At 40.3% G+C, this 13,812-nt stretch overlaps 1 protein-coding gene across 1 annotated transcript; it reads left to right on the top strand.

Annotated features, from left to right (window-relative positions):
* Positions 1–1,926: 1,926 nt before the first annotated feature.
* Positions 1,927–13,562, top strand: LOC149215038 (dicarboxylate transporter 1, chloroplastic-like). The gene is made up of 3 exons (XM_089392497.1): positions 1,927–3,265; positions 12,811–13,032; positions 13,125–13,562. The coding sequence occupies exons 1-3, from the start codon at positions 2,081–2,083 to the stop codon at positions 13,485–13,487; spliced, it is 1,770 nt and encodes a 589-aa protein (XP_089248623.1). The 5' UTR covers positions 1,927–2,080; the 3' UTR covers positions 13,488–13,562.
* Positions 13,563–13,812: the final 250 nt, after the last annotated feature.

The following is a 13,812-nucleotide window of genomic DNA, read 5'->3' as shown; positions in this document are numbered from 1 at the left end:
AGACCCTTGAAGTTCCATGCCCAAAAGACGGGCAATTTGATAGTATGCCAACTTTGCATGGTGGAAGTGATAATCTAGATCAATCACATGACCCTCAAGCAACACATTAATGTCTTCTTGATCTCTATAATGACGACCTAGTATGTTGTGCAAGGCCCAAAGGTGATCTCTTGAGGTTCGAAACTCACCAGCTTCAACATCAACCACCATGCGTCTAAAGCAGTGGAAAATTCCACTATGAAAGTGCTCATTTCCATGCCCATTCCACGGAGGGTGAGGAGGTTGACCTCACCTACGCCCTCCTCTGCTGGGCCTTCCTCACTCTAAAACCATGGACGTAAAGCCACATAATGCATGGGTCTGAAACAAAGCTGAGATACCACCTTTTCTCGAGAACCAAAATTGAATTGCGAGGTGTGAGCTTCCATTATTTTAATGATGGATGGTAACTGTGAAGGCCAAGTGGAGAAGGCGAGCACTTAATGTGCTTTAAATGCTTGAGGGGGTGGACTTGACACCACCGCTTCCTCCCTTCTCGAGACGCTGTAAGAAGCAAGCTGAGTGCGCTGCCAAAATCTGTTTCCAAGTTGCATGTATTGCCAACTTGACATGCATGGGGTTGGGTCGTTGTGATTACCACCCGAGGCACATTAATGATTTTTGGACTAAATAATTTTTTAGGTTGCCAACTTGACATGCATGGGGTTTGGGTTGTCGGGATTGCCCCCGGGGTACATTAATGATTTATGGACTACATAAATTTCTCCTAAAATAAATTAAAAATTAAAAAGTAAGTTAATACTATCTTTACAGGTGGGAGAACCGATCATAACTCAGTTGTCAAACCAGCAGTGAGGACAACCATCTCTAACTGATATCCGTGAATGCACGCTGACTCATCATTGTTATTCAAGGAAAACCAGGCCACCTGGAATAACCTGCTGGTAGTCCGTAAGGGGGCAAACTTTCACTTCTGCGAGATGCCTTTGGGTCTTGGACTGTTATTTTTTTTTCACGTGTGGTTCACGGACATCTGTAGTCACTGGGTGGCCGCTACGTCCACGGAAATATTTGAGTTTGATCAAGGGTATCAAGCCCCACGGTCAATAGCTAGGCCTAACCCCAAGGGCTTCGGGGAGAATTGACCCTTTGACCTCCCAAACGACGAGGCACTTATTTGACCAGTTCAGCTAACCCTTGGGGCTTCTAGGAGGGGTATTGGACTGTTAACCCATTTCCTTTACATCCGAGAAAAACGACCTCTTAGCCAAGCAAACATAGTTTTTTACATCCGAGAAAAACGACCTCTTAGCCAAGCAAACATAGTTTTCTTAGACCATACTCAGACACAAATAAGTTAATACTATCACTACGAATAAGTTAAAAATTATTACCTTATTCTAAGAATAAGTTGATATTATTGGAGTTGTCTTTAGTGAGATTTTTTGGACTTTCCGGAATCCGATGGAAAAATTTGAGATGAAATCTTGATTTGTGTTATTTAAACTAGTTTTTTTTACTGTATATATGGATTCAACACCCTCGAAAACCTCGTGAAATCTTGATTTGTGTTATTTAAACTAGTTTTTTTTTCACTGTATATATATGGATTCAACACCCTCAAAAACCCCTAGGGCACTTAAATTGCACATGATTATCTATCAAGCTTGTGATTTCAATAAATTTATGTAGTTTCAATAAATTTATGTGGAATTTTAGAAAACTTTGACCAGAAAAACTTACCATAAAAATTTCTGAAAAATCACACTAAAAACAACTCCAATATTATTTAGCCACACGTCAAACTCACCATAATTTTACTAATATATTGTTGGTACATTTAAATATTATTGTATATAAAATATTATCATTAAAAAAAATTGAGAATACCAAACTTTAACTTATTCGTATTTTAAAAATGTTTATGAGATCTTGATACCGAGGTTCGCAGTGAACTGAGTTTATTAATGCAGTTCATTTTTGTAGGGGTGGGTCACGCCTGGTCACTCACCTAAATGTGTATTTAGCAGCTCAAGGTTTTCATCGGCATTGCAGGAGGTACTGGGTCTCATCGGCAGCAATGGCTTCAGCGGCGCTTGCAGCGTCGTCCACAGTCGGAATCCAGGCTTACAACATTTCGGCCACCCGACCCAACGAACAATCAAGGCCATCGTCTTCGATCTCACTAGCGGCGGCACCAGCCAGGCCCTTCTTGCAATGCCGGCACTCGATCTCTCGACCTCACGCCGCTGCTGGCACGGGATCGCTGTTCTCGTCATGGTGGGGGAGGCAACAAGAGATCCAGTTGCAGAAACGACCATTATTCGCGCCGTTAGACGGCTTGCGACACCGCCGCCCCACCAACGCTCCGCCGGCTGGGAGGCCGCGCGCTTCCTCGGTGGTGGAGCCTCCCCCAGCGCCGCCAGTGCAGCCATGGCAGGGCGCGGCGCTAAAGCCCCTGGCGGCGTCGATCGCCACCGGTGTCCTCCTGTGGCTCGTGCCGGCACCAGCGGGGGTGACGAAAAACGCCTGGCAGCTGCTGGCAATATTCCTGGCCACGATCGTGGGGATCATTACGCAGCCGTTGCCCCTGGGGGCCGTGGCACTGATGGGCCTCGGTGCTGCGGTGCTCACTAAAACCCTAACCTTCGCTGCTGCGTTTTCGGCTTTCGGTGACCAGATTCCATGGCTTATCGCGCTCGCTTTCTTCTTCGCCCGTGGCTTCATCAAGACGGGGCTCGGCAACCGCGTGGCCTACCAGTTCGTGGCTCTTTTCGGGAGCTCGTCATTAGGGTTGGGGTACAGTCTCGTGTTCAGCGAGGCGCTGCTCGCCCCGGCGATCCCTTCCGTCTCCGCCCGCGCCGGCGGCATCTTTTTGCCTCTCGTTAAGTCTCTCTGCGTGGCCTGCGGAAGTAACGTCGGTGACGGGACGGAGCGACGGCTGGGATCGTGGCTCATGCTCACTTGCTTCCAGACGTCCGTGATTTCCTCTGCCATGTTCTTGACGGCCATGGCAGCTAATCCCCTGAGTGTGAATCTTGCCGCAGGGGCCATTGGCCAGACGATCGGGTGGACGGATTGGGCAGTGGCAGCGCTGGTGCCGGGTCTGGTGTCTCTGATCGTTGTTCCGCTTCTTCTTTATGTGATATATCCACCCAGTGTCAAGAGCAGCCCCGATGCGCCGAAGCTCGCGAGGGAAAAGCTGCAGAAGATGGGACCGATGACCAAGAATGAGATCATCATGAGCGGCACGCTACTGGTCACGGTAAATCCAATAGCCCTGATCAAATACCCAAACTTTTGCTTAAATTCTATCTTTTATTTTTTGAGGTCTCAGAGGATATTAAAAACAAATCTAAATATAAGTTGAATTAAATTAGATACCAGGAATTGACACACAGGGAAAAATGGACCCCATAAGAATTGCCATTCTGGAGTTTCAAGAAACGTGATCCAAATGGCTCTATTGCAAAGAGTTAGTTATTCAGTTATAATTGTGGCCGGGATTTGCACTAGGTTCGTCCCTTTGAAACCGATCGTAGAGATGTGGCCAGACCGCGACGAAAATGGAACCTAGGTGGACAGCTTTAGCATTTTGTCGTCAAGTTCATTAGTGAACCAAAAGCTCATTATAACGTCAGAATGGGATTTTGACTTCAGTTTCAATGTTTAGTCTTTTCCAGAAATTGTCACAGTAAAAGACAAAATCGATCCAGTGGCAATTGTTTTTTTACTTCTGGGAAGGTGCTAGAAGAAATATGGTATGCTTAAAGGGAAACTGCCTCCAGATTAGGTGCTAGGTGAGCTTGGCTCTTCCCTTTGAAACAATTGCCTTACCCTTAGTCACCGCAGATTATAAATTTGTCAAACGTGAACTTTAGCTGAACTTCAACCCGAATTTCAAGACGAACGTCTATACATCAAATTGAATTTGTCCAGATGAATTTGAAATTTACATTCCACTATATATATCTGACATGTTTTAAAAAAATTGAACAAGTGATTGTCTTTTTGAAATGTATGATTAATGTTTGCATTTGATTTTCATTTTTAGCATATATGTTTAATGAGCGGACGGAAAATAATAGATATGTATAAAATTTGAAAATTTTAAATTATAGATTTCCTTAAGCTTATTGCTGAACTTTATCTCAGTTTTACATTACCAATTATTTTTCCGAACTTCATGGTTGCTGAACTCGAACACACACCTGCACCAAGTGACTTAAGGCATGCCCACGGGACATATCATACTGAGAATGGAAGTCGGGGATGGCTCTATTAACCTTATTAGTGAATCAATGTCATGTTGGCGCCCTTCAATACTTTTAAAACCAGAGCTTTGAACCAGAAAAACACCCAATCCTTCCAAACCACCACATATGTATGCTATAGCGATCATAGACCTCTCATTTCCTTGATTGCCAAAAAAAGGCGAAAATGGTTAAGGGCTGTTCTGTTCTGCACAGGACAGTTGCACCTGAAAGAGAAAAGTAAACCTTCAACAGCAAATAACCTTCTGTACGACTACACAGTCACGCACAGTGTTGCATGGGGAAAGCAGACATTACAAATCAGATAATAGCATGCCACAGGCCTTTCCTGGAAAGCCTTCTTACTCTGCTGTGAGCTCTGCTTCCACTAGCGTTGCTAGGAACCAAAAAGAGTGGACAATGCTAGGAACCGACAAGAGTGTAATTCTGGCTGCAACTGGCTTTTCTTGCTATACCATGCCAAACCTTGCACAGCTGATGGTAATCTACCACTTTGATGCAGACACTCAGTGTGAAACAATGCTTCAACCCTCTGCTTGAGTAAAGATAGAGATAGAATTGACTGTCTTTCCTTTCAGTCAATTGATCCTTCAAGTATGTTGGTTCTGCTATAATGTCTCTGTTCTAGTAGCATAAAACCCTCCAGATTGTGATTTTAAACCTGTAAAGACACTCAACATACAGCAATATACTGGGGACAGTTACAATTAGTGAGGTTAAGAAGCACAAAAAATTTCAGTTACAGAACCTGCTATTTTCTCTTCGTAAGAAAGCTACCAATTACAGACCTGTTCCTACTACCCGGAATACTCAAACAACTCTTTCTCCTTTAGGAACTCACAAAATAAATAAAGATGCATAATTTGATGCAGTCCATAATCTGGATAAGATTCTCCAACCGCACTATCTGTCCTATGCTACAGATATTCAATAGTTTTATTTTGAAAAACAAGGCTTGCTATAATCATCGATCATTTCCTACAAATCTATCAACTGTGCATGGAGGAAAAGACAAGAAACATATCCTGGCAGCTAAAGCAGAAGTCGAAGACATAACCAGTTTATCTCCATGGAACTCCCTTCTTCCACACTCTTTTCTGCAAAATGCCTCTATGCATTTCACCAACTTGGGTTCATCCCTCAACCTCACAACAATGTCCTCCACACTCTCACTCGCCATCAGCATGCCATTCCCCTTGTGCTGGTGAAACCCTGCCAGTGTCTGGAGCAGGAACTGTGTGGGTGAGGAGGGAGCAGGCGCCTCTTCTCTTCCTATGCATCCATTTATCCAAGACCTTCTCCCATGATTTGGCATATAGCTTTTCTTTAAATTAAAAATTTCCTGTCAACAGAGACTAAATATGTTCTGTTTGGAGGTACATCAAAAACTTAGTAACTAGCACAAATGTAGCTTAACCTTTTCAGTCTATTAACCACTGAGTGATCTGATTAAGAAAACTGAGGCGCCAACTGTTGCATGCTTAAAAGTTTAGTGTTTTTTTTTTTTTTTTTTAATTAAATTATTATAATAAATAAAACATTTCCGACTTCAACTTTTGTCGAAGTTTCAGTTTATAAGCTTTTGTCGGTCCAATTAGAAACTCAAAGTTGCTTGAAGATAGAATTTGAACAATGTTGGTGTTTAATAGGCGTTGAAATATTTGCTCTATCTTGTACTGCTACTGCCTCTATCAACTTGTCTTTATTAGAAAGGATGCCAGCTCTGGAATTTTCTTGTATTTGGACATAAATTCGCTCCAAAATGTATGATGAGAAATTATTAGAACATTGGTCTAGCAGAAGATGCTTGAAAAATGTAGGACTTTTACGTTTAATATTGAAGAAAAAGAAGTATTAAAAAGCCTCTCTAATTTTAAGCAATCTTTCAACTTTTGAATCTTGAAATTGCATTTCTTGAACATTATCGCACTAGGAGTGCCAGGAACCAACAAGACTGTACTGCAGGTCGCAACTGGTATCATCGGCTAAACCATGCCAGCCCTTGCACAGCTGATGGTAATCTGACACTAATGCAGACACTGTGAGTTTGCGACAATACTTTAACTCTATGCGGAAGTAAAAATAGAGGTACAATTGATTGTCTCTTGTTTCAGTCAATTGATCCTTCAAATCTAATGCTTCTGCTGTAATGCCTCTATTATAGCTGCATAAAACCCCCCTGAATGTGATCTTAAACCTGTAGAAAACACTTAAACGCACAGCAATATATTGTGGACAGTTACAGTTAGCTAGGATAGGAAGCACAAAGAAACCCAGTCGCAGAGCACTCTTTTTTTCTGTTACTCGAGAAAACCACCAGTTACAGACCAGATGCTACTACTGAGAGAACACCAAAACTAATCTCCTCCAGGCACACTCATAAAATAAATAAAAACATATCATACAATAATGTCCGTAATCTGGAGAAGAGTCCCCAACTGCACAATCTGAACTACACTACACATATTCTACAATTATCTTTTGAAAATTGAAATATGGATTATCTATTATTTCCCACAAACCTCTTAACTGCCCATAGAGGAAGAGCCAAGAAACATATCCTGGCAGCTAAGCGAAAGCTCAAGACATATCTTATCTACCGCGACAGCTAAGCGAAAGTATTTTTGGCATAAATTGGTGGGCAAGCAATCTCTAAAATATCTCATAGCTGCTGGGCCTGGGAATGCATCATCCTCCCCAATGCTTTAAAATATGAACCTTGAGACTTTGACTAAATTCACGCACTTACGTAATCTCTGTATCCTTTATTCCAACTTGAAAAGGATGAATGTCTGTAACATTGAAAACGTGATTGATATCTATAGTTTCAGTCAACTTCAAAAGATAGGCATTGTCATTGATTCGACTGAAAACTGGGCAAAGCCCAATCTTTTTAGGTTTGAGCTTGTTATAATTCTTCTGAGGGTACCTTTCCTTTCCAAAGTGCACTATAGCTCATTCTTATTTCATGAAACACATTCTCTTTCCTGCTTGTTGTTATCCTCTCAGGCAAATCAAGTAGATCTACCTACCCCCTTGGGATTATCTCCATAAATAACTTGGAAAAGAGATGTACCTGTAGATCTGTTAGCACTGGAGTTGTATGCAAATTGAGCTTGTGCCAATTTGATCCCATTGCCTCAGCTTTTCAGAAGCTAGATTTTGTAACATATTACCCAAGCTTCTATTTACTACCTCTGTTTGACTCTGTTTGGGAATGATATACTGAGCTGAACTGTAACTTGCTGTCCAATTTCTTCCACAAGGTCCTCCAAAAGTGACTAAGGAATTTAGTATCTTGGTCACAATCTCTTTGAAAATTTTTTTTTTTTTTTTACCATCACTAGTTTTCTTGTGTAGAAGGAAATGAGCCATTTTAGAAAACTGATCCACAATTACAAAGATAGAGTCATTACCTCTCTGAGTTTGTGGCAGCCCCAAGACAATCTCAATCGAAGTATCTGTTTATGGTCTCTCAGGCACAGGTATGGGTGTATATAACCTGATATTTTGCTTCCCTCCTTTAGCAAACGGACAAATTTGACAAGTAGTAACAAATTTACTGGCATTTCTCCTTATTTTTGGCCAAAAAAAACTTCACTTAATAAAGTATAGGTTGGTCTTATCCATTCCAAGTGTACAACTAAACCTCCGGAATGCAATTTTTGAAATTAGCTCTTCCCTTCTAGATCCATTGGGAATGCACAACTGATACCTTTAAATAGGAACTCATCAGCCAATACATAGTCTTCAAATAAGTTATTTCTTGAGGCACTGAGATCCTTATAAACCTTGCTGAAATATGGATTAGCAGTATATTCACCCTTCATTTCTTCAAACCAACTATCTCCATTTCTCATGGTGACTAAGCTATGATGCCTCTGACTTGATGCATTGGCCACGACATTGTTGTTCCACTTTGATGCTTCACAACAAATGTATAGGACTGCAAAAAGGAGACCTGTTTGGATTGGAGCTTTGGTTACCTTCTTTTTCAGCCGTTCAAAACTTCTTTTAACTGCTTTGGCCCATGAATACTTTCCCTTTTGTACAATATGTTATAGTGCACTAATGCCATTGAAATTTCTAATGAACTTCTTGTAGAGGTTCACAAATTTATGGCAGCTCTTCACTTATGTTATTTTTGGGAGAAGGCCACTCAAGAACAGCCTTTACCTTTTCCAGATTTATATTGAATCTACTTCTTGAAATTATGTTTTAACCATTTTTTTTCCATACAAAGTTCACTCTTACCTAGATTGAGGAACAATCTTTTAGCTGGCAGAATGTTCAACACTGCTCTCGAATGTTATTTTTGGGAGAAGGCCACTCAAGAACAGCCTTTACCTTTTCCAGATTTATATTGAATCTACTTGTTGAAATTATGTTTTACCCATTTTTTTCCATACAAAGTTCACTCTTACCTAGATTGAGGAACAATCTTTTAGCTGGCAGAATGTTCAACACTGCTCTCAAATGTTCGATATGCCCCTCCATGTTATTGCTAAATATTAAAATTGTCATCAAAATAAACTATAACAAAATTTCCAATGAATGGCCTCTAGACCTGATTCATAGTCCACATAAAGGTAGCTGGAGCATTGGACAGCCCAAATGACATGACCAACCATTTGGCATTCATACATAATGCTCTTTTCCATTCATCTCCTGTCAGATTTGGATTTGGCGATAACCACTTCTAAAATCAATTTTGGAGAAGTTCTCTGTGCTTGCTAAACAGTCTAAATATAATACACATTCTGGGTAATGGGTACATGTACTTAACAGTAATCTTATTAATTGCCCTGAAATCCACACACAGTCTCCATTTCTCATCTCTTTCTAAGGGGAAAAACGAGTAGGTACAGCAGAAGAACTCATACCTTCCCTTACGAATTTTTTTTTCCAAAAATTCAGAAATTTGATGCCTCATTACTTCATTCTCGAGTGGAGTCCACCTATAAGCAGCTTTAGTTGGGTAACCTTGCATTAGGGATCAAATCAGTGCAGGTGGTAGTTCAGCTGGGTTATGTCTGAAAGTTCATTGAGTAAGCCTTGAACCTCTAGTGGAATTTCCTCATTTAACCTCTTCCCATTTGTAGGACATAGATTATAACAAATAACAAAATTCTTGTCTGGGCTCATGCTGCACTTTATATGTATTTTCCAGAACATGTTGGATGACATTCCTATAATATTGCCAGGTCTCCCCAACAAAAGGTGACAAGCATCCAATCAGTATTACATAACAAAACACCCAATTCTTGTATGGCTCAATATTGAAGCAACCCAACATGAGCTGTCTACTAACATACCCTGATTTTTTCTTAACCAAGAGGGTTAATAAGGATCAGTTAGAGTTTCTAGACAATTTAAGTTCCTACCAGATGATTAGTGGATCATCTATCAATGATCACCTTGCAAACCCTCTTCTTGCACTTGCACCTAGTTTGGAAGACATTCTCTTCCCCTGTCATCTTTTGGGACCTGCTTTGCTTCCCTTCACTAAAGTTCGTTGCAGCATCAATGTCTTCCCTGCTTCAGAATCAACTTCCACTCCATGTGATTCTTCTTGTGTTATTTTTGTCTTGTTAGTAGCTCAGAGGTTTAGAGGACATTCTTGGGCTTTATGTGGCTTATTGGAAATCAAGCACCCCAAGGGAGTTTGATCTCCAAATCCTCTATATCCCTACCTCTTAAGCCTTTCGTTCCTCTGCAGTTAGGCCTCACATTTTGCTCCTTTTTTGGCTCTTCATTACTAAAGTTCTTTGCACCATTAATATCTCGCCTGTTTCAGACTCAACTTCCTTCTCCTTGTTAGCAGCTCTAAGGTTTCGAGGACATTCCTGGGCTTTATGTGCCTCATTGGAATTCAAGCATCTCAAGGGTGTTTGATCTCCAAATCCTATAATCCCTGCCTTTTAAGCCTTCCCTTCCTCTGCAGTTAGGCCTCATATTTTGGTCGTCTTTTGGCTCTTATAACTTAGGAAGTTTGGAGGTGCTCTCTTCTCTAATTGAAGTACGACCTGTCTCTTCTGCCCTATTTTTCAGTTCTTATTCCATTTTCCCTCAGCCTTTAGAGTATATTGAGCACCTTCATCCTCTGTAATGGTCTTAACTAATGCAAATTCATTTTGGAGCTGGAACATGAGACCATTGACATATCTTTCTGCTAATTGCACTTCATCACCTTGGAAATTAGTTCTGATTTGCAGCCTCGTGAACTACTCTGTATAAAATTGGACAGAGTGCTCTCTTTCCCTTGAATTGAAATTCTTGATCAATTTCTGTTAGTAATCTGAAAGTAAAATCTTCGCCCCCAAATGTTTCAACATCTTAGGCCAAAGCCTATCCTTTTCCTTGCCTTGCCTTTTTCTGTGATTCTGCCAATTATTCCGTGATAGGACTTCAATTTTGACACTGCAATTTTCATTCTTTGTGGTCCTCTTCCTCAGTCCCATCCATTTAAAAATATCTATCTAAGTTATAAACCCAACACAAACAAATTGGCTTGAGTTTATACCTCTATTTTTCCCTTCGTTCCCTTCTTGAAAACTGCTTCAGTTAATCTTTCCATGGTATTTTGAGCTTGAATGGGGAGCCCTTTGCACCCCATGTTCATATTCAAAATCTTCAGGCTGTAGTCTGGTCTCTGTGGCAACAAGTGTTTTCTAATCTCCATTCCATCTACCTCTCCAGCTTCAATTCACAGTAAATCCTCTGTGTGTCATTTTCCTTGGCCGAGTGCTCTTGACACTCTGATACTGATCTGATGTAGACACTCTCAGTGTGCAACAATGCTTTAACTCTGTTGAAGTAAAAATAGAGATACAATTGTCTCTCCTTTCAGTCAATTGATCATTCAAATCTGTTGGTTCTCCTGTAATGCCTCTGTTTTAGCTGCATAAAACCCTCCAGAATGTGAATCTAACCCTTTAGAAAATACTTAGAGCACACAAGTGATATATTGGGGACAATTACAGTTAGCCAGGTTAGGAAGCACAAAGAATACCACTTACATAACCGGCTGTTTTCTCTTATTAAGAAAACTTTCAATAACAGATCAGCAGCTAACAGATAAGTGACTACTACTAGAAAACTCAAAAAGCTAACTCTCCCCCAGGCACACTCATAAATAAATAAAGATACATAGTACAATACAATCCATAATCTGGATAAGACACCAACTGCACAATCTGTCCTATTCTACAAAGATACAACAATTATCTTTTGAAAAGAGAGTTGGTATAGCCATCTATCATCTTCCACAACTCTCTCAACTGCCTATGGAGGAATAGTCAAGAAACATATTATATGAACCAAGCAAAAGTCTAAGACATATCTAGCCTACTCTGAAATCTAAACAATATTTTTTGGCATAAACTTGCAACTAAGCATGGTCTGAAATATCTCCTTGCAACTTGGCTCAGGAATCCATCACGCTGCCTCAACCAGATCATGTCCATGGAAATCCTCTCTGCCAGACTCTCCTTTCTGCAAAATGTGCTCATACATTTCCCTAAGACAGTTGGGTTCATCCCTCAACCTCACTACAGTGTTCTCCTTACTCTTCTTTGTGGTTGAGAGGGAGGCAAGTACCTCTCTTGTTCCATTCGTCCAAGACCTTCTCCCATGCTTTGGCACATAGCGCTGTTTTAAATGAAAATTTTCTTGGCAAGTGAAACTAAATTTGTTCTGTTTGTATATGAAAACCTCCTAGTAGGTGGCATATATGCACCTTAACCTTGGGCCTATTAAACAGTGAGACGGATCAGAATAACAAAGCTGAGGTGCAAAACTCTACATGCTTAAAAATTTACTTGTGTTTTTTTTTGCATTAACATCAGAAGCTTAACTTTATTAAAAGTTTGGGTTTATAAGCATTACACAGATAGTGTGCCCTGCTTCCCTTGGTGCAATTAGAAGCGCCATCAGAGTTGTAAAGTTGGCGATTATAAAATCTGAGGAATTTGCATGTTTATGGGCTTTCAAATGTTTGTTTTATATTACTCTTCCTTTATCAACTTGTCTTTATTACAAAGTATTTGAAGTCTTGAATTCTTCTTTTCAGATTTCAAAATGTTTTATTAGAAAATATCATAACAATGGCTCTAGTAGAAAATGTTGAACTTTTTATCTTCATATCGAAGAAAATGAATTATTAAAAGTCCTGTTCAAGTTTCAACAATGTTTTAACTTTTGCATGAAATGGCACTTTTTGAACATTATCACATCTGCTCTGCTACTTGCGGAACGTCTATTTTGTTATTTTATAGTGCTTGGGTCTGTAGAGACTCCTGATTTGAGTAGTCATTATTCGTCTATTGTGAGCCCATGATTGTTGGATCAATCATCGAGGAGATCTTTTAAGCACGTGACAATGTTTTGGCTCGATTTTGTCTTCTCTTGCACTTGCATTACAAAGTGGAATCAAGGAACACAAGATTATGGGGAATCTGATAGGACTTGTAGAATTAATGTCCTTTCAAACTCTTCAAGTGATAACATGTTACGAGGATGCTGGCGTTTTGGGCAGGTGGGTCTTTGGATATTTGGGGGAATGCTGAAGGTGGATGCTGTCACTGCAGCGATCCTTGGTTTGTCTGTCCTACTCTGCACAGGCGTTGTGACATGGAAGGAGTGCTTGGCTGAATCAGTAGCGTGGGACACTCTTACATGGTTTGCTGCACTTATTGCAATGGCAGGCTATCTAAACAAATATGGCCTTATTTCATGGTTTAGCCAGACTGTTGTGAAGGTATTTCTATTTATGCATTTTCTGTTGTTTTGCAGTGGCTTCTGTCCTCATTCCTTGATCTAGTGTGTAACAATTAGTTGGTTGTCTTGCAGGTTGTTGGTGGACTTGGTCTGTCATGGCAACTTTCTTTTGGAATATTGGTATTGCTGTACTTTTATTCTCACTACTTCTTTGCAAGTGGTGCAGCGCATATTGGGGCAATGTTTACTGCCTTTTTATCCGTCGCAAGTGCTCTAGGGACCCCACCTTTATTTGGGGCAATGGTTCTTTCTTTCCTTTCAAATCTTATGGGAGGCCTTACACATTATGGTATTGGATCAGCACCTGTTTTCTATGGAGCTAACTATGTACCTTTGGCTCAATGGTGGGGTTATGGCTTCCTCATCTCTATAGTGAACATCGTTATTTGGCTTGGACTTGGAGGAGTGTGGTGGAAAGCATTGGGCTTATGGTAATCTACTAATTTGTTGAAACTACGAGCCGCACTAAAAATGAAATAATCAGAATTACAAAGGTTAGGAAATCTAGAACATGTCAAAATATCTACGAGTTTGGTCCCATTTTTCAGTTGTTGACTGAGAGTTATTCTTGTGTTTCTCCCATCCTAATTCTACGGTGGGTCCGGGCAAGAGGTATTGCAATAATGTTGATTTTGTAACCAGCGAATTCATTCTTTTGGGATAAAATATATAGTTTTTACCGTTAGAAAATGTGAAATTCATAATTTTTTTTATCACGAATAAGCATTTTTGTTTGCCAAATCTTTCCTTCATCTTTCTT

This window comes from Pinus tabuliformis, chromosome 1_1, assembly GCF_031772625.1.
Source record: "Pinus tabuliformis cultivar Carrire ecotype Pingquan chromosome 1_1, CPIR1, whole genome shotgun sequence".
In the NCBI taxonomy this organism is placed as follows: domain Eukaryota; kingdom Viridiplantae; phylum Streptophyta; class Pinopsida; order Pinales; family Pinaceae; genus Pinus; species Pinus tabuliformis.
Note: the sequence above shows the minus strand (reverse complement) of the source record. Positions and strands in the feature narration are given on the sequence as shown.